This window comes from Urocitellus parryii, chromosome 3, assembly GCF_045843805.1.
Source record: "Urocitellus parryii isolate mUroPar1 chromosome 3, mUroPar1.hap1, whole genome shotgun sequence".
Classification (NCBI taxonomy): Eukaryota; Metazoa; Chordata; class Mammalia; order Rodentia; family Sciuridae; genus Urocitellus; species Urocitellus parryii.
In genome coordinates, this window is record NC_135533.1 from 134,970,860 (window position 1) to 134,998,147 (window position 27,288).

The following is a 27,288-nucleotide window of genomic DNA, read 5'->3' on the forward strand; positions in this document are numbered from 1 at the left end:
TGAAGAGTCTTTAAACTCCAGAATCTCTTGGGTTTTGATGTTAGCATCTGAGGGAAAGAAGACACGAGGGAGTGGAATGAGAAGGTGGTCCCGATGTGAGACTTAATCCTTCTGTGATTGCATGGACTCTGTGTTGGGCTATTTCACTTTTAGACTTCACATTCCTTGTTCTTTCTAGCACTGGAATTGGAATGAGAAGGACTGAGATTAGAGTGAGATGTGGGTAACAGAGAGGTAGTATTGAAGGGAAAAATAGTTCCAGTTAATGGTGACTGAAGGGATTGGAGCCCTGTGGTTACTGATTTGTCTGTAAGGAGTAGAGTGGGTTGCTGTTGGCTGTGCTTATCATTAGAGAAGCAGGGAAGTTGCAAAGTATGACTTAAGTTTTAGGAAACGTGCAAGAGGTGACATTATAAACTTTCCAGGTATAAAGATTGGATATTCCCGCAGAATAGTTTTTCTGTGTTGGCTGGGCCTCTGGCTTCTGGACTTGGTATTGATGATACTTTCTTTGTTACAGAAGGTTCCTGTTGTAAAAGAGGAAGATGAACCAGAGGAAGAAGATGAAGAAGAAATGGGTCATGCAGAAACCTATGCTGAATATATGCCAATAAAGTGTAAGTCTTTGGGATTTGTCAAAATTATAAGACTTCTGGGTTCCTCTGGAATTTAAATAACTCTTCTCTACACTATCTTTTTGTGGTATTGGGGATTGAGCCCAGGGTCGCTTAATCTCTCAGACACAGCCCTTTTTTAGTTTTTCTTTTGAGACAGGGTCTCACTGAGATACTTAGGTACTTGCTAAGTTACTGAGGCTGGCTTGGAAATTGTGATCCTTTTGCCTCACCCTCCCGAATTACTGTAATTATAGGCATCTGCCACACATCTGGTTCCATATTGTTTTATTGTGAAACAAGGTCTTAATAAATTGCCTAGACTGGCCTTGAATTTGTAGTTCTCTTGCTTTAGCCTCCCAAGTAGCTGGTATTACAGGCATGCATTAGTACACCTGGCTCCCGTACATACTTTTATCCATTAGAACTTGTTAGTGTTGAATACCATAGGATTTGACTAATATAAGTTTTATAATGTGTTTTAGTTACGTTAGCTGGGTGCAATGATGCCTGCTTATAATCTCAATTAGGAGGGAGGCTGAGAAAGGATTGCAAGTTTGAGGCAAGCCTGAGAAATTGAAATTTTATGTTATTTCAATATAAAAAACAAAAAGGAGTGAGCAAATAACTGAGTGGTAGAGGGTCCCTGGATTCAGTCTCCAGTACCATAAGAATAAATAAAGCTATATGAAAGTTTTACTGAGGATTTTTTTTCCTCTATACAATTTGAAAACTTTGTTATAGATTGAAGATTTTTTTAAATAATATTTTTAGTTGTCGATGGACTCAATACCTTTATTTTGTTTACTTATTATTTTATATAGTTCTGGGAATTGAACGAAGCGCCTCATGCATACATGCTAGGCAAGTACTGTACCACTGAGCCATAACCCTAGCCCCCAGGTTGAAGTTTTTTTAAAACTAAGATGAATAATTCTTAGGTTATAGTTGGGCATGGTGGTGCGTGCCTGTAATCCCGGCAGCTTGGGAAACTGAGGTAGGAGATCTTGAGTTCAAAGCCAACCTCACCAAATTTAGTGAGGCCTGATTCAAAACAAAACATAAAGTATGGACTGGGGATGTGGCTCAGTGTTTAAATACCCTTGGTTCAGTCCCTAGTACCAAAAAAAGAATTTCTTGGGTTATATTTTGTTTAAAGTTTATTTTGCTCAAATAAGTAGAGCTTATAAAATCGAAACAAATTGTAGAGATGTAAATATATGTAATAATGTATATTTTGCACAGGTTATTCAAAAGCATAAAGACATTGGACTTTTAAATAACTTGTGCTATTTAAAAATCACTGATTTTTGGGCTGTGGCTGTGGCTCAGTGGTAGAGCACTTGCCTAACATGTGAGGCCCTGCATTCCATCCTCAGCACCACATAAAAATAAATAAACAAAGTTGTAGTTGTGTCCAACTACAACTAAAAAATAAATGTTTAAAAAAAATCACTGATTTTTTTTAACATAGTTTTTGCCTATAAGATAATATCCATGATTAATTTTTTTAGTGGCCACTCTATAAAGTTGAAATTTAATTATTTTTAAGTGTTTATATAGAAATTTTTAATTTTTCATTTTGTTTGGTTAATATCATGGATGAAAATCTATGTTTAGAAAATATCTTTTATAAATTTTAAAATTTGTAAAAAGCTGCTAATATTTATTTTTTAAAAAATATATTTTTATTGGGCTGGGGTTGTGATTCTGGGATAGAGCGCTTGCCTGGCACGCGTGAGGCACTAGATTCAATCCACAGCACCACATGGAAATAAATAAACGAAATAGGGGTATTGTGTTCAACTACAACTAAAAAATAAATACTAAAAAAAAAAATGGAGTTGGGATTGTAGCTCAGTGGTGGAGCGCTTGCCTAGCATGTGTGACGCACTGGGTTCGATTCTCAGTTTCACATACAAATAAATAAAAATAAATTCTGTCAACAACTAAAAAAATATTTTAAAAAAATGTTGGAGGGACTGGGTTTTTTTTTAATATTTATTTTTTAGTTTTAGGTGGATACAATGTCTTTATTTTATTTTTATGTGGTGCTGAGAATCGAACCCAGTGCCTCACGCATGCCAGGTGAGTGCGCTACCACTTGAGCCACATCCCCAGCCCAAGGGCTGGGGTTTAACAAAGGTATTTTTAAAAATGTTGGAAAACAAGTGTTTTATTTTTTTTTCCTATTAGATAGACAAAACACCTTAATTTTATTTTTATATGGTGCTGCAGATCAAACCCAGTGTCCCACACTCACTAGGCAAGCATTCTACCAACTGAGCTACAATCCCAGCCCCTACAATAGTAATATTTAAATTGAACTAAAATTCTGTTGACCAACTTCATGTTGTCCCTGATACACTAAATATTTAAAATGAGTTTTCTGGTGCAGGGTTGTGGCTCTGTGGTAGAGTGCTTGCCTAGCATGCATGAGCCATTGGGTTTGAGCCAGGAGTGGCAATGTACACATATATGCCACCAACTTAGAAGCCTGGGGCCAGGAGGATTGCAAATTTGACACCAATCTGGGCAAATTATTGAGACTGTGTTTCAAAATAAAAAAAGGGATTAGAATGCGCCATAATGGTTGAATGACCCTCAGTTTAACCCCCACTACAAGAAAGAAGAAAAAAAAAAAAAGAATAACAAACGGGGTGGGTATGGTGTCAGGAATTGTTTTTTTCTTCTAAATTTAAAGTTTTCACAGAAGGGTCAAGAATTTGTCTATGATTTTTTTTTTTTTTTTTTTTTGAGAGGGTCAAGAACTTGTCTGTTTTTTTTTTTTGAGAGGGACAAGGGTACCGATGATTGAACCCCATGGCATTTGACCACTGAGCCACATCCCTAGCCCTATTTTGTATTTTACGTAGAGACAGGATCTCACTGAGTTGCTTAGCAACTCACCATTGCTGAGGCAGGCTTTGAACACAGATCCTCCTGTGTCAGCCTTCTGAACTGCTGGGATTACAGGTATTCACCACTGAGCCCAGCTGCCTGTGACCTTTTAAACCAGAGGTTAGCAGATGAAATCTGAACCATTGCCTGCTTTAGTAAATGAAATTTTGTTGAAACATGGGCATACTCGTTGGTGTATTTATTGTCCATGGCTGCTTTTCCACTGTAGTAGTTACAGAGGAAGCTGTATGACTGAAAATATTTACTATTTAATCAGAAAATATTTGCCACCATTTAAAATTATTAGTGTTGTACATTGTGAGGAGTTAATTGTTCTTTAATATTATAGGTAGGGTTTTCCTTTCAAAGTAAAATCAGATTACAGATTTATTTCTCTGAATGAAATGAGTGAGGTATAACCTAGGATTAATGAGTTATTTCTGGAAAACCTGATGGTGTGAACTGAATTCGTGTCTTTGATTTTTTTTTTTTTTTTTTTAACTTTATTTATTTTTTGAAATAGTGTCCTGCTATGTTGCCCAGGCTGGCCTCTAAACTCATCCACTGGAGCGATCCTCCTGTCTTGACGTCCTGGGACTGTACACATGCCCACAATGCCCAATTAATTCCTGAGTTTTAAAACTAGACCTTATCATTGTGTCTTTGTTCAAACCATATGCAGTTGTTACTCATTTTAGCCAAATTTATTTACTTTATTATCAGTAACTTTTTCTCTACAACCTTGGAGTAGTTATTTTCTTGTTTTAAGAAAAATGTTAGAATAAAACTGGAAATGTTATTAGAATGTTATAAATGAAGTATTTTAAATTTTTTCTAGTGAAAATTGGCCTACGTCACCCAGATGCTGTAGTGGAAACTAGCTCTTTATCCAGTGTTACTCCTCCCGATGTTTGGTATAAAACATCTATTTCTGAAGAGACCATTGATAATGGCTGGTTATCAGCTTTACAGCTTGAAGCAGTTACATATGCAGCCCAGGTAAGCAAGAATTCATAATTACATATAATATATATATATTTTTTTTTACCTGAGTCCGTGTACTATGGTTATTTTAGTTGAAAGGTAGCTTTCTTACATGAAAATTTTTTTTATTTTTATTTTTTTGTATTGAGGATTGAACTCAGGGGTATTTTACCACTGAGCCATATCCCCAGTGTTTTTGTTTGTTTGTGTTTTTTTTTTTTTTTTTTTTTTTTTTTTAAGTTTTTTTTTTGAGACAGGGTCATATCAAGTTTGCCGAGACTGGCCTTATACTTGTGATCTTCCTGCCTCTGCCTCCTGAGTCGCTGGGAGTAAAAGGACTGGGGATGTAGCTTTGTGGTAGAGCATCCCTGGGTTCCAGTACCTCAAAAACAAACAAAAAAAGCCAAGCACAATGGCCCATGCTGGTAATCACTGTGTGAGGCAAGAGGTTTACAAGTTTAAGACCTGCGCTGGCAATTGAGAACTTGTCTTAAATTAAAAATATAATTTAGTAGTAAAGCATTTCTGGGCTCAATCCCCAGTACCAAAAATAAAAATACATATGTGTGGATATTTGTTACCACCCAAAGCTGGAAAGATAGACTGCTCCTACTGTTGTGGATGATGGAGTAAATATATGTGACCACATTTCAAGGCATATTCAATAGGCCTTGAAAGCTATGTGACCTAGAGTTAAACACCAGTGTTGAAAGGATTTTAGACATTTTTTATTTCTCTGAAATTAATCACTTACATAGCTGATACACACCCCAAATCACATGTGACATAGAAGTTTACATTTGAGTATGTAAATGTTGAAAGGGGTATGGAGGATTTCTCACCATTTTGTAGTCTGAGTTTTTGATGACTGGGAAAATAAGAGAAGAAAATGTGATAAGTCTGTAAAGAGTATTTACCTTGAAGTACTAAACCCTTTGTAATTCATGTAAAAATAGGTGAAGTCAGTATGTTTTTTAAACCATATATGAAAGATAAAAATATATATAGGATTGGGGCTCAGGTTATAGCTCAGTGGTAGAATACTTGCCTATCATGTGTGTGACACTGGGCTACATCCTCAGCACCACTGAAAACAAATAAGTAAAATCATTTTAAAAATGCACACGTGTATTTCTCAGCACCACATAAAATAAATAAATAAATAAAATTTTAAAAAAAACATACACGTATATAGGATTAAACTCCAGCCATTTTTTTTCAGCAACATGAAACATTCCTACCTAATGGAGATCGAGCCGGCTTCTTAATAGGTGATGGTGCAGGTGTGGGAAAAGGCAGGACGATAGCAGGAATCATCTATGAAAATTACTTGTTGAGTAGAAAAAGAGCATTATGGTAAGAGTTTGGTTTGTCTTCAGTAGCTCTCATTTCTGAATAATTAACTTCATATAGAGATGGGTTTTAGTGTGTAGGTCTTTTGAAGTGTCAAAACCTGGCTTTATTCCTGAATTCTAGAATGATGTGATTTGAATTTAATTTTTTTTTTTCTTTAAAACAGGTTTAGTGTTTCAAATGACTTAAAGTATGATGCTGAAAGAGATTTGAGGGATATTGGAGCAAAAAACATTTTGGTTCATTCATTAAATAAGGTATGAAAGTTTCCTGTTCAGTTGGAAATTTAGTAAAGTGTTGACGCCTCTTTGAGATGGGAGTAACAGTTTCTACTCTTTCCACAGTTGCTGAGGATTAAATGAGCTGTTCCATAGAAAGCGTAGTGAGTGCCAGCTGCTCTTTGAGGGTTTGACTCTTTGTCATATAGTAGCAAGCAAAATAGGCAAGTTCTCAGCTGTATTAGCATTTAGCCTCTAGGTCTTCAGTGTTAGTTTCTAGAGTAATTTTTTATGGCTATAAGGGTAGTGTAGAAAGGTAGTTGTGCCTGTCATTTTAGGTCACCGAATCCCCTGTAGTGGATGTAGGAAATTGGCTTGGAGACTGTTTTCAGTATTTGTCCAGCTAATGGACTTGCGTGTCTGCAAGAAAATGGATGTTGGTGTCTAAAGCAAATTTTAATTTGATTAGAACCTTATTGTTCATTTAGGAAAGCTTTATTAACATTCTGTGCATCTTTTACTTGTAAAGGTACATGTGACAGACATAGTTCCTTCAAATGACTCCCGATTGTCCTTAAAAATAAGTACATGTTGGGGCTGGGGTTGTGGCACGGTGGTAGAGTGCAATTAAAAAAAAAGAAAAAGTACATGTAAGTCTACTTTCCCAGTGAGTCCTAAATTGGTTCATTTTTTGCTGTTGCCTTTCCAATAAGCAAGTCACTGATGAACAAGGGATCTGAATAATGAATTGATGGGCAGTTAAAAACACTGTTTTGACTACAAACAATTTAAAGACACGTAGCTGGCATCTAAAAATGGTTTTTATTTTTGAGCAGTATAGATGAGTAAGAGCATATTAACTATTACTCATAAATCCATACTCTTAGAACTTAAATAACGGTGCCTGCCATATAATCAGTCTACAATAAATATTTGTGGAGTAAGTATTGTACCTTTTTCTTAGGGGAGTTTGGTTTTCATTTTTTGGTGATAGATTTTCTTGAGACTTTGAAAAGTAAATCCTGTACCAAAAAGTGTGTGTGTACACACAAGAAATTTTGCATATTGTCTTAAGTGGTAGTTTGATTTTTCTGTACTTGTCTTTAGCCTACCAGGTGAAGAGGTTGGGATGGGATAAATGTTTCCAAGAGAAAGTTATGCTAATCACATTCTTCTCTCTCTCTCTTTTCTTTTTTTTTTTTAGTTTAAATATGGAAAAATTTCTTCCAAACATAATGGGAGTGTGAAAAAGGGTGTTATTTTTGCTACCTATTCTTCCCTTATTGGTGAAAGCCAATCTGGTGGTAAATATAAAACTAGGTTAAAACAACTTCTGCATTGGTGCGGTGATGACTTCGATGGAGTGGTATCCTTTATGACAGTTGTATTTATTTTATATTTCTTAATTGCACAAAGATTTGTAAGGAAGTACCTTCACAAAGGTAGAATGCTCAGTTTAATAATTTTTGAAAATGAGCACTTTAATGATTAGAGTCTAAGGCACCTGGAAAATCTGTCAGATAGTGCATCAATATTTAAACTCCTGGTTTTGGGAAGTGTTTATATATAGGGGAATTCTGAATTATTCTGTTAACCTTTTTTTTTTTTTTTTAAGAGAGAGTGTGTGAGAGAGAGGGGGAGAGAGAATTTTTTATTATTTATTTTTTAGTTTTCAGAGGTCACAACATCCTTGTTTGTATGTGGTGCTGAGGATCAAACCTGGGCCGCACGCATGCCAGGCGAGCGAGCTACCGCTTGAGCCACATCCCCAGCCCCCTGTTAACTTATTTGGGGGTTTATATTGCATATTTAAACATTTAGTGCCTGAGAATATTTTTTTCAAAATGTATTTGTTCATAGCACATTTTATATCATCGTGCATGAGAGACATAAAGTGTCCTGGTTAAATTAAAGTGCTGGTTAAATTAGTTGCCAATTATTCTTCTAAGTACATAGTTTTTACCAAAATATCTCTCTTGCAGCAGGTTTTTTTTTTTTTTCATTCTAATTAAGAACTTAAATATCTGTACGGGCACTGCGCCATTTGCCTGGAATTCCAGCTTGGGAGGCTGAGGCAGGAGGACTACAAGTCCTTGCACAGCTGGGTGATTTAGCCATACCCTGTCTCAGGATTTTAAAAAATAGCTGGACAGCTTGGTGTATTCCTGTAGTCCCAGTGATTCTGGAGGCTTATACAAGAGCAATGCAATTTTGGACCTGCCTTAGCCCTGTCTTAAAATTTAAAAAGACTGGGGATGTAGCTCAGTAGTAAAGTGTTCATAGGTTTAATTCTTAGTACTGTTCACATACACAGTGGTTAAGATAAATACCAAATTCAGTGGATTCCTCAGAGCCTGGGAGGGAGGGGGATGAAATAGAGGAGAAGCACTTCCTATGCGCCTGTAATCTTTTTTTTTTTTAATGATGTGCTGGCTCACCACATTTTTTTTTTATTTATTTTTTTTTTTGAAGAGGTGGGGGAGAGAGAGAATTTTTTTTTTTTTTAATATTTATTTTTTTAGTTTCGGCGGACACAACATCTTTGTATGTGGTGCTGAGGATCAAACCCGGGCTGCACGCATGCCAGGCGAGCGCACTACCGCTTGAGCCATATCCTCAGCCCACGCCTGTAATCTTGAAAAGAAAACCAGAAGACATCAAAGAAAAGTTAATTTTTGCTGAAAATTCATAGGCATTTAATATTAATGTGATATGTTCCTTAATTTGTTCCTAATAGATAGTGTTTGATGAATGTCATAAAGCAAAAAACCTTTGTCCTGTTGGTTCTTCAAAGCCAACCAAGACAGGCTTAGCAGTTCTAGAGCTTCAGAACAAATTGCCAAAAGCCAGAGTTGTTTATGCTAGTGCCACTGGTAAGTAGTTTTCTAATGTAAAGAGATAAGTTGGGCTGGGGTTGTAGTTCAGTGGTAGAACAACTTGCCTAGTATATGCAAGGCACAGAGTTCGATTCATATAAATGAACAAAATAAAAAAGGCCCAAATAAAATAACACCAACTTTGTTTAAAAAAAAAAAGAGATAGGTATATGCCATTTTTGCAGTTCTAATAAATTCGGGGTTTTCCAGGTGCTTCTGAACCGCGCAACATGGCCTACATGAACCGTCTTGGAATATGGGGTGAGGGAACTCCATTTAGAGAATTCAGTGATTTTATTCAAGCAGTGGAACGCAGGTAATACGGTTTATGGCACATACTTTTCCTACTAGGAATCTTTAATAGATGTGTTACTGCTAAAACCCCATCACTGTATGTTAAGTCCTAATTTATTTACTGATAGTTACTGTGTGTTTTAATTTTATTCAGAGGGGTTGGTGCCATGGAAATTGTTGCCATGGATATGAAGCTTAGAGGAATGTACATTGCACGACAGCTGAGCTTTACTGGAGTGACCTTCAAAATTGAGGAAGTTCTTCTTTCTCAGAGCTATGTTAAAATGTACAACAAAGCAGTCAAGCTGGTGAGAAATGTTTCTTAATTTCTGATGCTTTTAATGTTATTGATAAGACTTCTGTTAGGTTTGTCCATTGTAGTGTCTCAGCCCACAAGAAACCATTTCGCTGGGAAACAACAAATAAATATTATGACAGGCTATTTACCCAAGTCATCATTTCCCAAATTTTCCAGGTTTTCCATTTATTTCGGTTACATAAATTTTGAAATTATAATGTAGCTATATCCTGTAAGAAAACTGCATTATGTATTAAGAAATTTTGATTCCAAGTTACTGAAGATTGAATAACTGCATTATATAGCTGTTTTCATAGATGAAATATGTAAAATGTTGATTCTGTATCTTCAGTGGGTCATTGCCAGAGAGCGGTTTCAGCAAGCTGCAGATCTGATTGATGCTGAACAACGAATGAAGAAGTCCATGTGGGGTCAGTTCTGGTCCGCTCACCAGAGGTTTTTCAAATACTTGTGCATAGCATCCAAAGTTAAAAGGGTTGTGCAACTAGCTCGGGAGGAAATCAAGAATGGAAAAGTAAGTTGGGGAAGACTTATTGGTTTTCCTTAAGTTGTTAGTTTTGTGGGTGTTTTTTTCTACTTGTGAGTTGTATCTTCTAAAGAATAGTTGCAAATATATTAATGTATTAAAACTTATAAACATACATTTTTAAAACCATAAAACCAGTATCTGTTTAGAAAATTCTTTAGATAGTTCAGTATATGATATAATAAATAATTCTATGTCTGCCATCCCTACCTGTCACTGCTAATGATCTGGGGATGTGTATCTCCTTAAACTGTTTTTTTTTTTTTTTTTCCTTTCTTTACTTTCATGGGGGATTGAAAGTAGGACACTTAATTACTGAGCTGCATCGTGGTCCCCCTTTTTTTAATATCTTCATTTTATTTATTTATTTTTATATAGTTCTGAGGATTGAACCCAGGGTCTCGCACATGCTAGGCAAGTAGTCTACTGCTGAGCCACAGCCCAGCCCTACATCGCTAGCCTTTTTAAAAAAAAAAAAAAATTTTTTTTGTAGTTGTAGATGGACAGAATGCCTTTATTTTGTTTATATGAGGTGCTGAGAATTGAACCCAGTGCCTTATACATGCAAGGCAAGTGCTCTACCACTAAGCCACAACCCTAACCCTTGATGAATATAGTGTCTACTTAAAACACAAGAGCTGTAAACTCCCTAAAGGCAGGAATAGTAATCATGCTTCCTATTTATAATCTATTTCCTGAGTTTTTGAGATATAGTATATCTCAAATATATGTAATGAATCAAACATTTTTTACATTAAAAGTGTCATTCTATGAACATTTTGAATTCAAGGACACATAACCCCAGAGCCACATCCCCAACCCTGTTTTATATTTTATTTAGAGACAGGGTCTCACTGAGTTGCTTAGCTTCCTGCTGTTGCTGAGGCTGGCTTTGAACTTACAATCCTCCTGCCTGTACCTCCTGAGCTGCTGGAATTACAGGCCCATTCTTTGACTCTTTTTCAACAAGTTTTCACTATTTGAAAATATGTCTTCATAAGAAACCATAAGTATATTTTTATTTATATTAAATACACTTATAATAAATGCATTTTCTTTTCTCCAGTGCGTCGTAATTGGTCTGCAGTCCACAGGAGAAGCTAGGACTTTAGAAGCCTTGGAAGAGGGCGGAGGAGAATTGAATGATTTTGTTTCAACTGCCAAGTAACATTTTTGGTTTTCTTCTTGGGTTTTTACTTAGATTAGTTCAAATGTTGGCATTTCCTTGAGGCAGAATTTTTTGTTCACTTATATTTTCAAAAGTTTACCCTTCTGGGTTTTTGCAATTCTGTCCTTGTTTATATTGCAATGTCTTTTGGGAATTAATAATATAAAAATCTCATGATCCTGAAATGTTAAGCATTTTGCCAGTATTACACATAATATGTGAACTAACAGAAGAACTTAATTTTTGTGTTGTACATCTTAGAAATATGTGACAATGTGATTGGGTTTCAGTTAAGCTTTATGTATTTTTTATTTCGCAGAAGAATAGTAACTGTAGTCAGCCCCATTATAAGATATGCTAGAAAATATGGAAAATATTCTGGACATGTTGGTGTGTGCCTGTAATCCCAGCAACCTGGGAGCCTGAGGCAGGAGGATTGCAAATACAAAGCAACCTGGGCAACATAGTGTGAGAACCTATTTCAAAAGGGGTGTGGGGGGGTGAGGCTCAGGAGTATAGTGCCCCTTGATTAAATCCACAGAACCCCCCATATATCCCCATACCTAAAAAAAAAAAATAGACCTGAGATCTTCCAAAATCTTAAAAATATTCTGATAATAAAATTAGTATATAATCTTTATACTCTTTCTTGCCTTTGGGAATACAGATAAATACAACTGAGAACAGCTTAGCAAAATTTGTATTTTTCTGTATTTAACTACCTAGAACTGCCACCTGTCACATGTGGCTATTGAGCAGTTGAAATGACCATTCCAGATTTAGTAAAATACACACCAGAATTCAAAGGCTTCCTGAGGAAAAAAATATAAAACATCTTATTAAACATTGAAGTGCTATATTGAGTTAAAATATTATCAAGTTTATATTTTCCTGTAGTAATATGAATTAAATTCTGGCTATCTACCATTGAGCTACATCCTAGCCATTTTATTATTCACTTGTGTTTTAGAAACAGGGTTTTGCTAAGTTGCTGAGGTTGACCTTGAACTTGTGATACCTCTGCATTAGCCTCTCAAGTCACTAATATTAAAGGGTATCTGCCACTACACCTTGGGCTCCCCTCCACCCAAATAATGAATTTGATTGTGTTTATTTTGTGGCACCAGGAAGTAAATCCAGGGCCTCGCAGATACTGGGTCACTTTGTTGCCCAGTCTGGGATTGTCCTGAGTAGCTGGTTTGGGGGTTTGTTTGTTGTTGTTGTTTTCTCCTTTTCCCAGACAGGGTCTTGCTATTTTGCCCAGGCTGGTCTTGGCTCAAATGATCCTCCTGCCATGCCTCCAGGTAGTAGGACTACAGTTGTGTTCTACTATACCCATGTCTTTTACTTTATAGTGTAGCTATGAGGACATATGAAATTTGCTTATGTGATTTTGTGTGCAGTATAATAATTGTACAGATTTGACCTAGAAAATTAGAAATTGTTTGAACTGGGTTGTGTTTTGTAAGATTGAGCAAAGTGTATTTTTTCATAGAAATATATTTAGTAGGACTTTACATGTAATAAATTATTTTCTTTCCTACAGAGGAGTTCTACAGTCACTCATTGAAAAACACTTCCCTGCTCCAGATAGAAAGAAACTTTATAGTCTGCTGGGAATTGATCTGACAGCTCCAAGTAATAACAGCTCACCCAGAGATAGTCCTTGTAAAGAAAGTAAAGTAAAGAAGCGGAAAGGTGAGTGCTTTTCCTTAAATAGTTAATGTTGAAAGAACTTAAATTTAAATATTTTGAAACAACTTTGTTTTATGAGTGAACTACTGTCCTCACACTGGCAAGAGGTGGTCAGTTTTCACTGTTGTGCTTCTGTAGTATTGAGTGCAAAACTATACCGTGTTTTAATTTAGATCTTGAACAGTTGACAGGTGCTACATGCTGTGGTCAAGCATTTGGCCATATATTATGTTATTTAACCCACCAGAGGGCGTAGGAAATTAGATTTTGCTTTTTTAGTTTTTATAGACAGGAAAACAAAAACACAAAAAGATAAATAGGTTCAGGAATGTTCCAGCTTCACATGGCTAATGAACAATGCCATGTGGACCAAAATCTGGGACTTTCAATTTTTAGAACTGCTTTTTAATAAATAGAGTTGGGTGAGGAATTCAAAGAGCCTTTAGGCTGGGCATGGTGGTGCATACCTGTAATTCCAGTGGCTTGGGAGGCTGAGACAAGAGGATTGCAATTTGAAGGTCAGCCTCAGCAAGTTACCAAACCTTTTTGCAAAATGAAAAATGAAGGATTTGGGCAGGGTTTCATTGTAAATGCCTGTAATCCCAGGTACGCAGGAGGCTGAAGCAGGGATAGTAAGTTCAAGGCCAGTGTCAGCAACTTAGAGAAACTCTAAGCAGCTGGTGAAATGGCTGTCTCAAAAGCAAAAAAGGGTTGGGGATGTGGTTCATTGGTAAAGTACCCCTGGGTTGAGTCCTCACAACTAAAATAATAAGTAAAATAGTTCAGAACAACAGCTTGTTTACCTTTAAAAATGAGAATTTATAAATTGATTACTTTATATGTATTCTATGACCATGAACCTGTATTTATTATTTGGGCTCTTCCCACAACCTGTTACACAATGAAATTGTGTTTGGCCCAGAGATTCCGTCTTAAGTCTTTTGTCCTGAATTTGTTTTGAAATATGTGCACTTTGTAAGCAGGTCTGGAGTATGTTCTTGGATATCTGATTTTTTTCTCAAGAGTGATTGAATATAACCTGAGTTGTTAGGGGAGTCCAAAAGGTTAGCATTTGATTGCGAGTTTTCTTTGTAATTATATATTTTCCTAAATGTTTTCCTTCTGTGCTTCTCATTTGAATTAACTCATGACCTAAGTGTGATGTCCTGGTCTTTAAAAACGTATTTTGGCTAACTATCTTTTTTTGGGTCTTGAGAGTAGGTGAAGAAATAGCTCGAGAAGCCAAAAAAGCACGAAAAGTTGGTGGCCTTACTGGTAGCAGTTCTGATGACAGTGGAAGTGAGTCCGATGCCTCTGACAATGAAGAAAGTGACTATGAGAGCTCTAAAAACATGAGCTCTGGAGATGATGATGATTTCAATCCGTTTAGAGATGAGTCTAGTGAGGATGATGAAGATGGTAAGTTTTTCTGTGTATTGGGTGTGAATGAAGGATATTATGCTCCAGGGTATTAGACAATGGAATATTAGCATCTTTTTTTCTGGGTAGTGCAAATGGTCACATAGTCCTAACCTTTGCATGGTGGAAAGCTCCTAGCTTATCTGTCTTTGGAGGTTTGAACCTCATTTATGGCAGATGATAATCTGTTTTGAGCAGTTGTTTTAATTGAACCTCAAAATGTGGGATGGTGCCTGTGTTATATGGCAAGGTTGTACTGGACATTGTAGTTGATGACGACTCAGAAGTATCAGTTCACAATATAAAAATATTCAAAGGTTAAGGGTTGTCTTCTTTAAGTATTATGTGTTCAACAGATGATTTGACATCTTTTCTTGACTTTCAGATCCCTGGTTAATCAGAAAAGATCACAAAAAAAACAAAGATAAAAAAAAGAAGAAGAGTATAGATCCAGATTCTATTCAAAGTGCCTTATTAGCATCAGGTCTTGGATCAAAACGACCTAGTTTTTCATCTACACCAGTTATCTCACCTGCTCCTAACAGTACACCAGGTATCTTTGTAGAAATGTGCTTATGTGCTTTATCTGTAATATATGTAATATATTTATTGTGACAGTAGGGATTGAAGTCAGGGAACTCTACCACTGAGTTGTTATCCCCAGCCCTGTAATATTTTAATGTTTTTTGTTGTTGTTGTCAGTGGACTTTTATTTTACTTATATGTTGCGTAAGAATCGAATCCAGGGGCTGGGGATGTGGCTCAAGCGGTAGTGTGCTCGCCTGGCATGAGTGCGGCCCAGGTTCAATCCTCAGCACCACATACAAACAAAGATGTTGTGTTTGCGAAAACTAAAAAATAAATATTACGAATAAAAAAGAAGAATCGAATCCAGTGCCTCATACATGCAAGCTATAACCCCAATGCTCTCTTTATTTTTTGTTTTGAGATGGTCTCACAAAGTTACCAAGGATGCCCTTGATCTTGCCACCCTGTTGACTCATCCTCCCCATTGTTGGGATTATAGGAGTATGCCACTGTGCCTGACTAAAATATGCTTTTTTATGGTACAATGGACTGAACTCTTTAGGTGCTCTACCACTGAGCTTTGTCACCCTCTCCCCCTCTTCTTAGTTGTAGTTGGACATAATACCTTTATTCATATTTTTATGTGGTGCTAAGGGTTGAACCCAGCACCTCACATATGCCAGGCAAGCACTTTACCACTGAGGCACAACCCCAGCCTCTATTTTCTATTTTGAGACAGGGTCTGGCAAAGTTGCCCAGGCTGGCCTCAAACTTGAAATCCTCCTGAGCCACTGGGATTATAGTCATGGGTCAACACACCCATCTTTAAATATGGTTTTCTTCTCTGTGAGTGTGTAGTCTTTATATATATTTTTTCACTTGTTGGACTTTCAGTTTATTGATTGATTGATTGACTGAGGTGCTAAGGATCAAACCAAGTGGTGCACGCCTCTGAGCCACAACCCCAGCCCCCAAAATTTACTTTTAAATGAAACAAGTTTTTAAACTTTGTATTGATTTTTTTTAAAAAATATTCTTTTAAATCTAGCTAATAGTAACACCAACAGTAACAGTAGCCTCATAACAAGTCAGGACGCTGTGGAAAGGGCCCAACAGATGAAGAAAGACCTACTGGATAAATTGGAAAAGCTTGCTGAAGACCTGCCACCTAATACTCTGGATGAACTTATTGATGAGCTTGGTGGTCCAGAGAATGTTGCTGAGGTAAATGTGTGGGACTTTATTAGAGCTATGTCTTTTTGGTAACAATGTAGCCACTTTTAAAAGTTATAACTGAGTGGTATTTAAGCCCTATGGAGTGACCTTGTGGCATGGGTATCACCACATCATAATCTGTCTGGTTTCCTCTGGTAACTCTTAGAACATTCATTCTACTCTAGTTGTCCTGGAGCTGATGAAGTCTTGTCTCCAGTATACAAGTGTGTCTGGAGCCCTGAGTCTCAGTGATTGCTACACTTGTCTTAGAGTCCTTGTGATGGTGGCCATGTGTCAGTTTTTCTCAGGGACTATGTTGCAGTATTTTCTATTTCTGCTACCTAAATTTCTTTAATGAAGGAGCTGCTGAGTTGCATGCCCCAGTGTCAAGTACCATTGTTGTAATGTCTTCATTTTTCTCAGATGACTGGCCGCAAGGGGCGGGTTGTGAGCAATGACGATGGAAGCATATCTTATGAGTCAAGATCTGAACTTGATGTGCCTGTGGAAATACTAAATATCACAGAAAAACAAAGATTTATGGATGGAGATAAGGTATGTTTTTCTTAGATGCTTTTATTTATAAAAAAGGGAAAGGAAGAATTCCCATATGTTAAGCTTTAGGGCTTTTTTCCCTATTTTGTGCGCAAATCCATGTGGTTCTGTGGATTGACCCCGTGGCCTTGTTCATGCTAGGCAAGTGTTCTATCACTTTGCTATGACCTTCATCCTCACAGTTGTTTTTTAAAAATGTTATAAAACTATGCCTAGTGTGGTGGTTCACATTTATCACCTGTAATGCCAGCTGCTTGGTAGGCTGAGGCAAGAAATTGTAGATCAGCCTGGGCACATTAGTGAAACCTTATGTAAAAATAAAAGAGGAGCTGAGGATGTGTAACTCAGTGCCAGAGTGTTTGCCTTGCATATTTAAGGCCCTGGATTGAATCCACAAGAGTGCATTAAAAAAGAAAAACCCCAAAACTATCAAGAACCATATCCGGTTCATTGTATTCAATTTATGATTAAATGATAATAAAAACACGTAAAATAGTCCCAGTTATTTACCAAAAAAAGAATAAGAGGCATGTAACTTCTGTCCTAAAGTTGTCTCCCCCAACACAACACATGCATGCATGCATGTATGTATGTATGTATGTATTTATTTATTTATTTATTTATTTATTTATTTATAATGTGGTGCTGAGGATCGAACCCGGGTCCCGCCTGTGCTAGGGGAGCACTCTATCGCTGAGCCACAATCCCAGCCCCCTAAACTTGTTTTCTAAAAATAAAAGGCAGTCATGGTACTGCACACCTGTAATCCCAGGTGGCTAAGACTGGAGTATCACAAGTTCCAGGACTCTGCAGCTAAGACCCTGCCTCAAAGTAAAAAGACCTGGCCATGTATAGGTCCATGGAAGACCGCCACTGGGTTCAGTCTCCAGTATTGCCAAAGAGAAGACTTGCTGTCCTCCTGCCCCAGCCTCTGAAGTTATTGGGATTACAGGCCTGTACCACTATGCCCAGCTTGTCCCCCACATTTAAACACGTTTTAGGATGTTGTACTTACCTTACCATCTACATCCCACTGGTTACATGCCCACTTGTAGCCATAAGGGAGACTTGGATAGCTGATCATGATTCTAGCTAGGCATTCATGTATCCAGCTAAACTGGGAGTCCTATTATTGAGAAAGGCAGAAAATAGTATTTAATTAGGGCCTGCCCTGTTTGTGTACAAAAGTGATTTTTTTCTCTTATATTTAATATAGAATATTGCTATCATCTCAGAAGCTGCTAGCTCAGGTATTTCATTACAAGCAGATCGGAGAGCCAAAAATCAAAGGCGAAGAGTTCATATGACTTTGGAGTTACCATGGAGTGCTGATAGAGCAATTCAACAATTTGGTGAGTTCTTACACTGAATTTTACCAGGTGGGTCCTGGGAATCATAGGGCAAGTGTGTACATACATACAATTTTAGAACTTGAAATCTTAGATTTTGCATTTAAGGTATATTGTATATACATTATGACATGAATTGTTTTCTGTTTTTAAAACTGTCTGCTGGGCATGGTGGTGCATGCCTGTAATCCCAGTGGGTCCAGAGGCTAAGACAGGACGATCATGAGTTCAAAGCCATCCTTAGCAACTTAGTGAGGCCTAGGCAATTCAGTGAGAACCTCTCCCTAAATAAATAATGTATTAAAAAGCACTGGGGATGTCGCTCAGTGGTAAAATACCCCTTCAATCCGTGGCATACAAAGCCAGCCAGCCCCCCCCCCCAATAGATAGATAGATATATATATGGGAGACTTCATGGACTTTCTGGCATTTTATCCAAGAATGGGGCTTCTTACAAGTATCTTCATTTTGGACCTGTAGGATTTATGGGGTTTGTGTTACAACATCTCTTTCTTCCATGTCCCTTTTTCAGTCCTCAGGGGCTCCACTGATGATACATCATTAGTGCTTTTCATTTTCATATTCTTGACACATGGTAATTTAATATCAACAATTTTGGCAGACTCCAAAGTGCCCGCATATTAGCAACATTATGGTTACCCAAAACTAAGCAATAATAATATTTTGGGTATTTAAGTCTCACAAAAGGCTCTGTTTCCTCATAAGGGGGAGTATTCCTCTGAGTATTCTTTCTTTTGTCAATATTTTCACCTGTATACTTTTGGGTAGCTATGGAAAATATTAAAAATTTCTTTGTTTTCCTCTTATGGGTTATTCAGTATAAGCTTAATTTTAAATGCTAGGAAAACATCTCAGAGTATCTGTCTCTACTGAACGTAATCATTGACATCTAAGAAAATGTTGTTACAGGAAGAACTCATAGATCAAACCAAGTCACTGCTCCCGAGTACGTCTTTTTGATTTCTGAGTTGGCGGGAGAACAAAGATTTGCATCTATTGTTGCTAAAAGACTTGAGAGTTTGGTAAGTTTTTGAGTAGTCTAGTGTGTAAAAGATGGTCTCTGTTACCTGTCTTGTAGTAAGGGGGCTAACCATGCTTTGATTGGAAATGTTTGTGTTTTGCTAGGGGGCCCTTACACATGGAGACAGGCGAGCAACAGAATCCAGGGACCTGAGCAGGTTCAACTTTGATAATAAGGTATGTTTTGGCATTCAGTATTTTTGAAAACTTGTAGAAGTGTGTGATGTCTATAGTGACAAAAGGAAAAGAGGTTACTGTTTAAAATTGAAAATGGGCTGGTACTGTAGCTCACTGGTAAAACACTTAACTAGCAAGTGTGAGGCATGGATTCAATCCCCAGTACTGCCAAAAATATAATTGAAAACTCTGTCTGCAGTTTTAGTTTTGCTTTTATATTATGACTTCCTTTAAGACGGAATTTCAAATATATGTTACATCTTTAGTGAGCCTGCTGCAATATAGTTATCTTTCCACTTCTATTGGGAAATAGAAATATAATAAATAGGAATGAATCAAGTGCAAGTTCCTGGAAGTAAAGCAAATTATTGTTTATTGAACAATGTGTACATAGGCTGTATCTCGGCAACAGAATAGACCTACAATGTGGCATGTGGAGAGCACTTGCTTAGCATGTAGGAGGTACTGACATATCAAATATATAGATAATTGAGAACTTTTAGTCTTGAATTCTTCAGTACAATAATAGTTTATTCAGTCTAAAATGTAATTGAAAAATGTCCTAAATGCTGAAAGTGGTTAAAATATTTTGGTTTTTATTGTAGTATGGAAGAAATGCTTTAGAAATTGTTATGAAATCCATTGTAAATTTGGACTCTCCTATGGTATCACCACCTCCAGACTATCCCGGAGAATTCTTTAAAGGTAATTTTTAAAAATAATGATAACAAAAAAGTCATAACCATGAAGAATACTTACTGATAGGAATATATTAAAACCTGTTCTAACATTTATTATTTTTTAGTTTTTATTTTTCTTTAAACACAACTTATAAACTTCAGATAACTTTTTACTTTTTATAATAAACAGATTGGTTATAAGTAACTTAATTCATATGAAAGTGCTTTTGCTCTTGGCAGAATTTATTGCATGTTGTCTTAAAACTGAACTTACTTGAAGAGGGTAGTTTTTTTAAAAATTAAATCACTCTGCCAAATACCTTTTAAAATTTCATTTTAATGTTAAAAAAACCTCAAGGTGAATAATCTGGGGGATGGGTTTTGTGGGGATTGTAGATGAAAGGACATAGTAATCATTGTAAAAACTAGGCAATGGGCACATGTGGCTTATAGGATCTTCTTTTTTGAAATTTTCATACTTAAAAAAAATCCTTGCTAGTACCATGGAAATTACTCATTCCAAATTTATAAATCTATATTTTTCTCACCCCATTATATAAGTAGTTTAGATTTTAGTAGTTCGGAAAACTGAAAATATTTTGAAATATAAGGAGAGACCAGGTAACTTAAAGCGTTGTCATTGTGGAATTGACATTTTTCACCAGAAAGTGCTTTCCAGTATATCAGGACATACTAATATGTATCTGTAATAGTCTATGTTGACCTTCCAGTAAGGGTAGTCATCATCCCTGTCTTTTGACAGAAGAAATGACAAAGCTTTAACTCAGTTCTTATTTTCCTTCAGAGACCTCCAGTGACCAAAAAAAGAGACTCTTTCTCACTCTTTCACTTTTTTGATCATTGGAGGGAGTATACAAAATTACTGTTATTAATAAATGATCACTTATTCATTGTAAATAATGAAAAACAACTATAGTAAAACTGGGCATGGTGATGGATATCTTATAATTTCAGTTACTCAAGAGGCTGCTGAGGTGGGAGGATCTTATGTTTGAGGCCAGCCTCAGCAATTTAGTGAGACCCTATCTCAAAATAAAATATGGGCTGTGGAGCTGGGTGTGATGGTGTATGCCTGTAATCCCAGCAGCTCTAGAGACTGAGGCAAGAGGATCATGAGTTCAAAGCCAGCCTCAGCAACTTAGCAAGGTCCTAAGCAATTCAGACCCTGTCTCTAAATAAAGTACAAAAAAGGGCTGTGGATATGGTTCAGTGGTCAAGTGCCCCAGAGTTCAATCCCTGGTACAAAAAAGGGGGAGCTGTGGATGTAGCTCAATGGTAGAGCAACCCTGGGCTCAGTTTCTAGTAACCCCTCTCCCCAGAATGACAAGTTAATACTCACATTTAATTTTTAACCCTGAAATCACAGAAATTGACGGTGTGAACAGAGGCAGCACTCCACATCTTTTCTCTATTTAACAGCTGGGGTGTTCTTTTATTTACTTATTGTGTTCATTTATTTTATGGTACTAGGGAGCAAACCCAGGGCTGGGGATGTGGCTCAAGCGGTAGCGCACTCGCCTGGTGTGCGTGCGGCCCGGGTTCGATCCTCAGCACCACATACAAACAAAGATATTGTGTCCTCCAAAAACTAAAAAATAAATATTAAAAAAGGGGGGGGGAGCAAACCCAGGGTCTCATACATGCTAATAGCAATAATAATCTGACAGTTTATTCACTTACTTATGTTCAGATGGTTTCCTATTTTTTGCCACCAGAAACAGTGCTGAACTTACACAGCTATCCTTACATATAGGTGATTTTTCCCCAATTGGAGTGATTCCCAAAAGGAGAAGTCTGGGTCAGAGTTGACCCTCTTCGCTTATATACTCTTATTCTGTAAGTTTGGGTTGGAACCTATATACCTTTTTTTTTTTTCCTTTTGGTATTTGGTGTTTGGGTTTTCTTCTTTCTTTTACAATACTCATCTTTGAATCCAAGGCCTTGTGCATGCTAGCCATGTGCTCTATCACTGAGCTCTACTCCCAATCTCCTACTTAAAAAAAAAAAAAGTCCATAAACTCCCCTCTTAGTATTAGAATTCAAGGCATATTGACTATGTGTTATTTACCTTTTGCATTACTTTGTCAATAATGGTAACATCTGAATAGAAGAATTATTATGTTATTAATTTATACAATTATTTGATCAATATTCTGCTGATTGTGGAAAATGGTTGAGATTCTGTGCATGACAGCTGCATAAAGAAAGGTCTCCATTGTGTGGTATTGCTATTGGAAAGATATTTTAATGAAGGTCCAGGGGTATATACATTTCAATAAGTCACCTTCTTAGCAAGCACAAGGTGTCCTGGGTTTGAACCCCAGTAACCTAGGAAAGAAAAAAACAAGAATGAAGGTAATATAGTATGAAGTTTGAGTACTGCAGGATTTTGGAGTGGCTAAAGACCTTTGGGGACTGTGAGTATCACTTTATTCTTCTACTTGGAACTGTGGGAGATATATAGGTTGAAATTTTTTCCCATCCTCTGTCTTTGGAGATTGAACCCAGGGTCTTCCACATGATAGGCCTGTGCTCTACCACTAAGCAGCATCCCCAGCCCTTTTTGTTTTTGATGAGATCTTGCTAACTTGCCCAAGCTGGTCTCCAAGTTGTAATCCTCCTACCTCAGCATCCCCAGTAGCTGGAATTTACAGGGATGTGCCACCATGCCCGGATGGGCTGGATCTTAACATAGAATTATTTATCTAGTTAGATTAGTTATGTAATAGCTTGTTGGATTGTTTGAATTAGGCTTCTTACAAATTTATTTTCTTACAGATGTTCGACAAGGACTGATAGGAGTTGGCCTGATCAATGTAGAAGATCGTTCGGGAATTCTTACTCTTGATAAAGGTAGTATTGTTAACTTTGTATGTGCATGTAACTCTTAAATTAGTGAAGTCCATTTTGGTATATTTGTTTTTGTCAACAGAGAGGAAGCTTTTAGGTCAGTAGTTGTGTTCTTGTTTTTGTTTTTGCACCGTCTTTGGGTGCTGGGGATCAAACTCAGGGCCTCATACATGCCAGGGAAGATTACTGTATCTCTGAGCCATATCCCCAGCCTTAGTCAATAGTTCTTAATCTATCATTATTGACCACTCTGTGTGCTTTGGCTATTGTGGTTTATTCAAATGAAGTAAAAAGTCTATTACGCCTACTGAGCAGTAGTTCTCAAACCTGGCTGCAAGTATGATCAACTGTTAAACTTTTAAGTAATACTGGCTCCAGGTGTGGAGCACAGATGGTTTTCTAAAGCTTACAAGTGTTCCAGACAAGGTTGAGATTCGCTGGTTTTCATAGGACTTAGAACTTAGTTCTAAGTTTTTTTGTATGTGTTTATGGTGATGAGGATTCAAGCCAGGGAAACTTTACCCCTGACCTGTATCCCTAGCCTTGTTATTTTAAGACAGGATCTTGGGCTGGGGATGAGGCTCAAGTAGTAGCACACTCACCTAGCATGCGTGAGGCACTGGGTTTGATTCTCAGCACCACATAAGTGTAAAATGAAGATATTGAGTCCACCTAAAACTAAAAAATAAAAATAAGTTTTGTTTTTTTTTTTAAAGGCAGTTTCAAAAAAAAAAAAAAAAAAGATAGGGTCCTACAAGTTGTCCAGGCTGGCCTTGAACTTGCATTCCACCTGCTTCAGCCTCCTAAGTAGCTTGGCTGACAAGCATGTGCCACTGCTCCCAACTTGAGTGAAGATTTAATGTTGATGAACCAGTTGTGCTAAATTGTGTTCATAATTTTCCTTCAGCAAAGTTGAAAATGCCAAAAATCAATTTGCCAACATGTGCTAATGGCTAAAGGTAGAAATGGGCAAATTATAGCCCTATTGTAGGGACAGCATAAGAGTTGAAAGGGAAGACTTTGCAAAATAATGTGGAAGTTGAAGTTTGTCTAGAGGGTTATAAGAAGAATTTTAATTAACATTTGAACGCATGAAATTGTTCATATAATCTTTTTGCAGATTATAACAACATAGGAAAATTCTTAAATAGAATTCTGGGCATGGAGGTGCATCAGCAGAATGCATTGTTTCAGTATTTTGCGGACACACTTACTGCAGTTGTGCAAAATGCCAAAAAAAATGGAAGATATGATATGGGAATCCTAGGTAAGTGAGGAAATTTTAACATATCACATGTATTCCTAATCAGTGTTCATTTTACATTTACATGTTCCTTTTTCTCATTTAAGATCTTGGTTCTGGAGATGAAAAGGTGAGGAAAAGTGATGTTAAGAAGTTTCTGACCCCAGGATATTCAACTTCTGGCCATGTAGAATTATATACAGTAAGTTTGAAAAGTGTGTTCATGTTTGTGTTCGATTGTGTGATGGGCATTTACAGAGCTAATTTAATTTAAATCCTGTGATTTCTTTTACAGATTAGTGTAGAGAGGGGAATGTCTTGGGAGGAAGCAACCAAGATTTGGGCAGAGCTGACAGGACCAGATGACGGCTTTTACTTGTCACTGCAAGTACGATGTCTCCTTTGGATCTTGGCTGCTCAAATACATGATGCTTTTTACTGCCAGCATCTGTCTCTTCCCCTTTTTTTGTACATTTATGGTTGTTTCTGTCTCTGTTGTGATGGTTTATTCTTGTGATTGTATGTTTATCTGTTTTACATGCTTTTTTACTTAATATATTTAGAGGGTCACTACTATACTCAAGTTCATAATTTTTATTTATTCTTAGTAAATCAAATCTTTTTTTAAAATAATATAACAGTCTTCTTTAATCTTCTTAATGCTTCGTGGGTTTTTTGTTGTTGTTTTTGGAGGTTTTTTGACTGATTTAGAAGTGCTTGTGGGAATATTGCCTTGAGTTGCTGCCAACTGATCAGTTTTTCTCTGCCCCTATACTTAAGAGACATGTTTACCATAGACAAAGTCATAGGTTCACATTTTTTCCCTTGGCATCTTAGATGTGCTACTGTGTTCTTCTGGGATAAAAGGTTGTCCTTGAAGTTTCTGGTGCTCTGGTCTTTCTTTCTTGTTTCTTTGTTTCTTTCTTCTTTTTTATTTATTTAAAGTTGTAGGTAGTCACAATGCCTTTATTTTATTTATGTGGTGCTGAGGATTGAACCCTGGGCTTCACACATGCAAGACGAGCATTTTACCGATGAGCTCCAGCCCCAGCCCCTTTCTTTCTTTTTTAATTCATTTCTTTTGCCTAAATGCTCAAAGAATGTTCTCTTTAAAATATAGTAATTTTGCCAGATGCAGTGGTGCATGCCTATAATCCCATTGACTTAGGAGGCTGAGGCAGGAGGATTGTGAGATCAAACCTAGCAATTTAGCAAGGTCCTAATCAGCTCAGAGAGACCCTGTCTCTAATAAAATATAAAAAAGGGCTGGGGATGTGGGTTGGTGGTTAAGCAATCCTGGATTCAGTCCCTGGTAAATAAATAAATATAGTAGTTATACTATATTGTCAGGTATGTTTTATGCTTTCAGTAGTTTCAAATCTTATTTCAGAAAATTTTATAAATTTTATTTTTTGAAATATTTCTCATATTCTACTTTTTTGTCTTTCTCCCGTATTGGGGCTTATATTATTCTTATTTATTTATTTGTTTGTTTATGTGGACCTATATTATATAAATCTATCATTTTAATTATTTTGAAGGATGCATTTCAGTAGCATTAATTACAGTCACAGTATTTTGCAACCCATCACCAACTTCTGTCCAAAACTTTTAATTATCCCAGACTCAAACCATTAAGCCATAATGCCCCATTACGCCAGCCACCACTGTTCTACTTATTCTATGAATTTGTCTATTTTAGATACCTAATGTAAATTGAATCATACTATACTTGCTTTTTTATGTCTGACTTATTTCCCTTAGTCTAATGTCTTCCAGGTTTATTCATATTATGGCATGTGTTGGAGCCTCCTCATTTCTTTTTGAAAAGGAGGGACAATATTCCATTGGTTGTAAATTCACATTTTGGAACTATTTATGGAGTGACAGCTGTAAAGACCGAGATCAACTACAGTGGGGCTGGAGATGTAGCTCAGTGGTAGAGTGAGTGCTTAGCATATGCAAGGTCTTGGTTGGATGTCCAGTGCCAAAAATAAATAAGTGCATGAGGGAATCATATACAATGATGTCATAAGCAGCATAATTCCCTTAACCTTTCTGTAAAAGACCCAATTGATAATAACTGTCAGGTTTTGAAAGCAATCTCTGGTCTATGTTATATATCCATTCTTTTTTTTTTTTTTTTTTTTTTGACTTCTTTTTCTCTCTTTCCTTCCTTTTTTGAACTGTACTTAAACTTAGGAACCTCAGGCTAGAGTTGGTCTATAAGTCTAATTTGCTGGTTCCTGATTTAAAGTAGAGCCCTCAAACCATCTGGCTTCTAGTTTGTAGTTTTTTTCCTTTTCTGTAAGATGTGGTCATATTTTGTTGCTTAGGGTGACCTTGTACTCCTGGGCTCAAGTGATCCTCCTGCTGCAACCTCCTGAGTATCTGTGTCTATAGACATATACCACCATGCCTGGCTTGCTTGCTTGTTTGTTTTGAGTGGTGCTGAGAGAATTTTTTTAATGGATGTGGATTCACGTGCATCTAAAAGAATTTAGAGCCAGGCGTGGTGGTGCACACCTATAATCCCAGCAAATGTCTTAAAATAAAAAGAAGCGGGGATGTAGTTCAGTGGTCAAGCCTCCTTAGATTCAATTCTCAATACAAAAAGAAAAAAATAATTTCGAGAAATCCTTATATACTTTGCCCACTTCCCTTTATGGTAATATTTTGCAAGATTGTAGTATCACAATTATGATGTTAACAGTTAATCAAATAGGATGTTAATAATTAACCTAGTTTAGGGGTTGGGGATATAGCTCATTTGGTAGAGTGCTTGCCTTGCATGCACAAGGTATGGGTTCAATTCCCAGCACCACTAAATAAATAACCCATTTTATTCAGGTTTTCCCCTAGATTAGATTTTGATTAATTAGTTTAAATAGGGTGCTGTTATTTTTTAAATTGAAATTATTGTCAGAATTGGTTGAATTGGTTGAAAGTTCTGATTTTTAGCTCCCCTTGAGTAGAAGGATGTGGCAATTGGTTTCCCACATGGCAGTAGGAGACTGGATCCCAAGGGCAATGGTTCTAGAGGGGCATCATTCCAGGACCGTGCAGCCATTTGTCTCTGAACCTCCACAGCATTAAGCAGACATGCGTTATGTGTATAATGTGTGCTATCCTTAAGCAGCAGTGGAAAGGGTCACCTTTATTTCCCTTATACCATGATGATTTATTTTGTAACTGTAACTAGTTAGCATGACACTTATAGGACATTGCATGTCCTCTAAGGGACAGTTAGTGTGTTTCACAT

The 27,288-nt window shown here is 36.9% G+C and overlaps 1 protein-coding gene across 6 annotated transcripts in view; it reads left to right on the forward strand.

The window, feature by feature from the left end:
* The window catches only part of Sbno1 (strawberry notch homolog 1), a 63,044-nt gene that overhangs the window by 22,332 nt on the left and 13,424 nt on the right, over nt 1–27,288 (forward strand). For all 6 annotated transcript variants that reach the window (XM_077796088.1, XM_026402919.2, XM_026402917.2 and 3 more), the window contains 23 exons: nt 521–617; nt 4,354–4,514; nt 5,722–5,855; nt 6,019–6,109; nt 7,275–7,436; nt 8,808–8,943; nt 9,157–9,262; nt 9,395–9,548; nt 9,891–10,073; nt 11,152–11,249; nt 12,800–12,951; nt 14,170–14,367; nt 14,753–14,920; nt 15,944–16,119; nt 16,534–16,665; nt 17,882–18,017; nt 18,945–19,057; nt 19,161–19,232; nt 19,838–19,937; nt 22,712–22,786; nt 23,904–24,050; nt 24,134–24,228; nt 24,322–24,414. In XM_077796088.1, the coding sequence (XP_077652214.1) occupies nt 521–617; nt 4,354–4,514; nt 5,722–5,855; nt 6,019–6,109; nt 7,275–7,436; nt 8,808–8,943; nt 9,157–9,262; nt 9,395–9,548; nt 9,891–10,073; nt 11,152–11,249; nt 12,800–12,951; nt 14,170–14,367; nt 14,753–14,920; nt 15,944–16,119; nt 16,534–16,665; nt 17,882–18,017; nt 18,945–19,057; nt 19,161–19,232; nt 19,838–19,937; nt 22,712–22,786; nt 23,904–24,050; nt 24,134–24,228; nt 24,322–24,414 (2,979 nt within the window). The remainder of the gene's footprint in view (nt 1–520; nt 618–4,353; nt 4,515–5,721; nt 5,856–6,018; nt 6,110–7,274; nt 7,437–8,807; nt 8,944–9,156; nt 9,263–9,394; nt 9,549–9,890; nt 10,074–11,151; nt 11,250–12,799; nt 12,952–14,169; nt 14,368–14,752; nt 14,921–15,943; nt 16,120–16,533; nt 16,666–17,881; nt 18,018–18,944; nt 19,058–19,160; nt 19,233–19,837; nt 19,938–22,711; nt 22,787–23,903; nt 24,051–24,133; nt 24,229–24,321; nt 24,415–27,288) is intronic.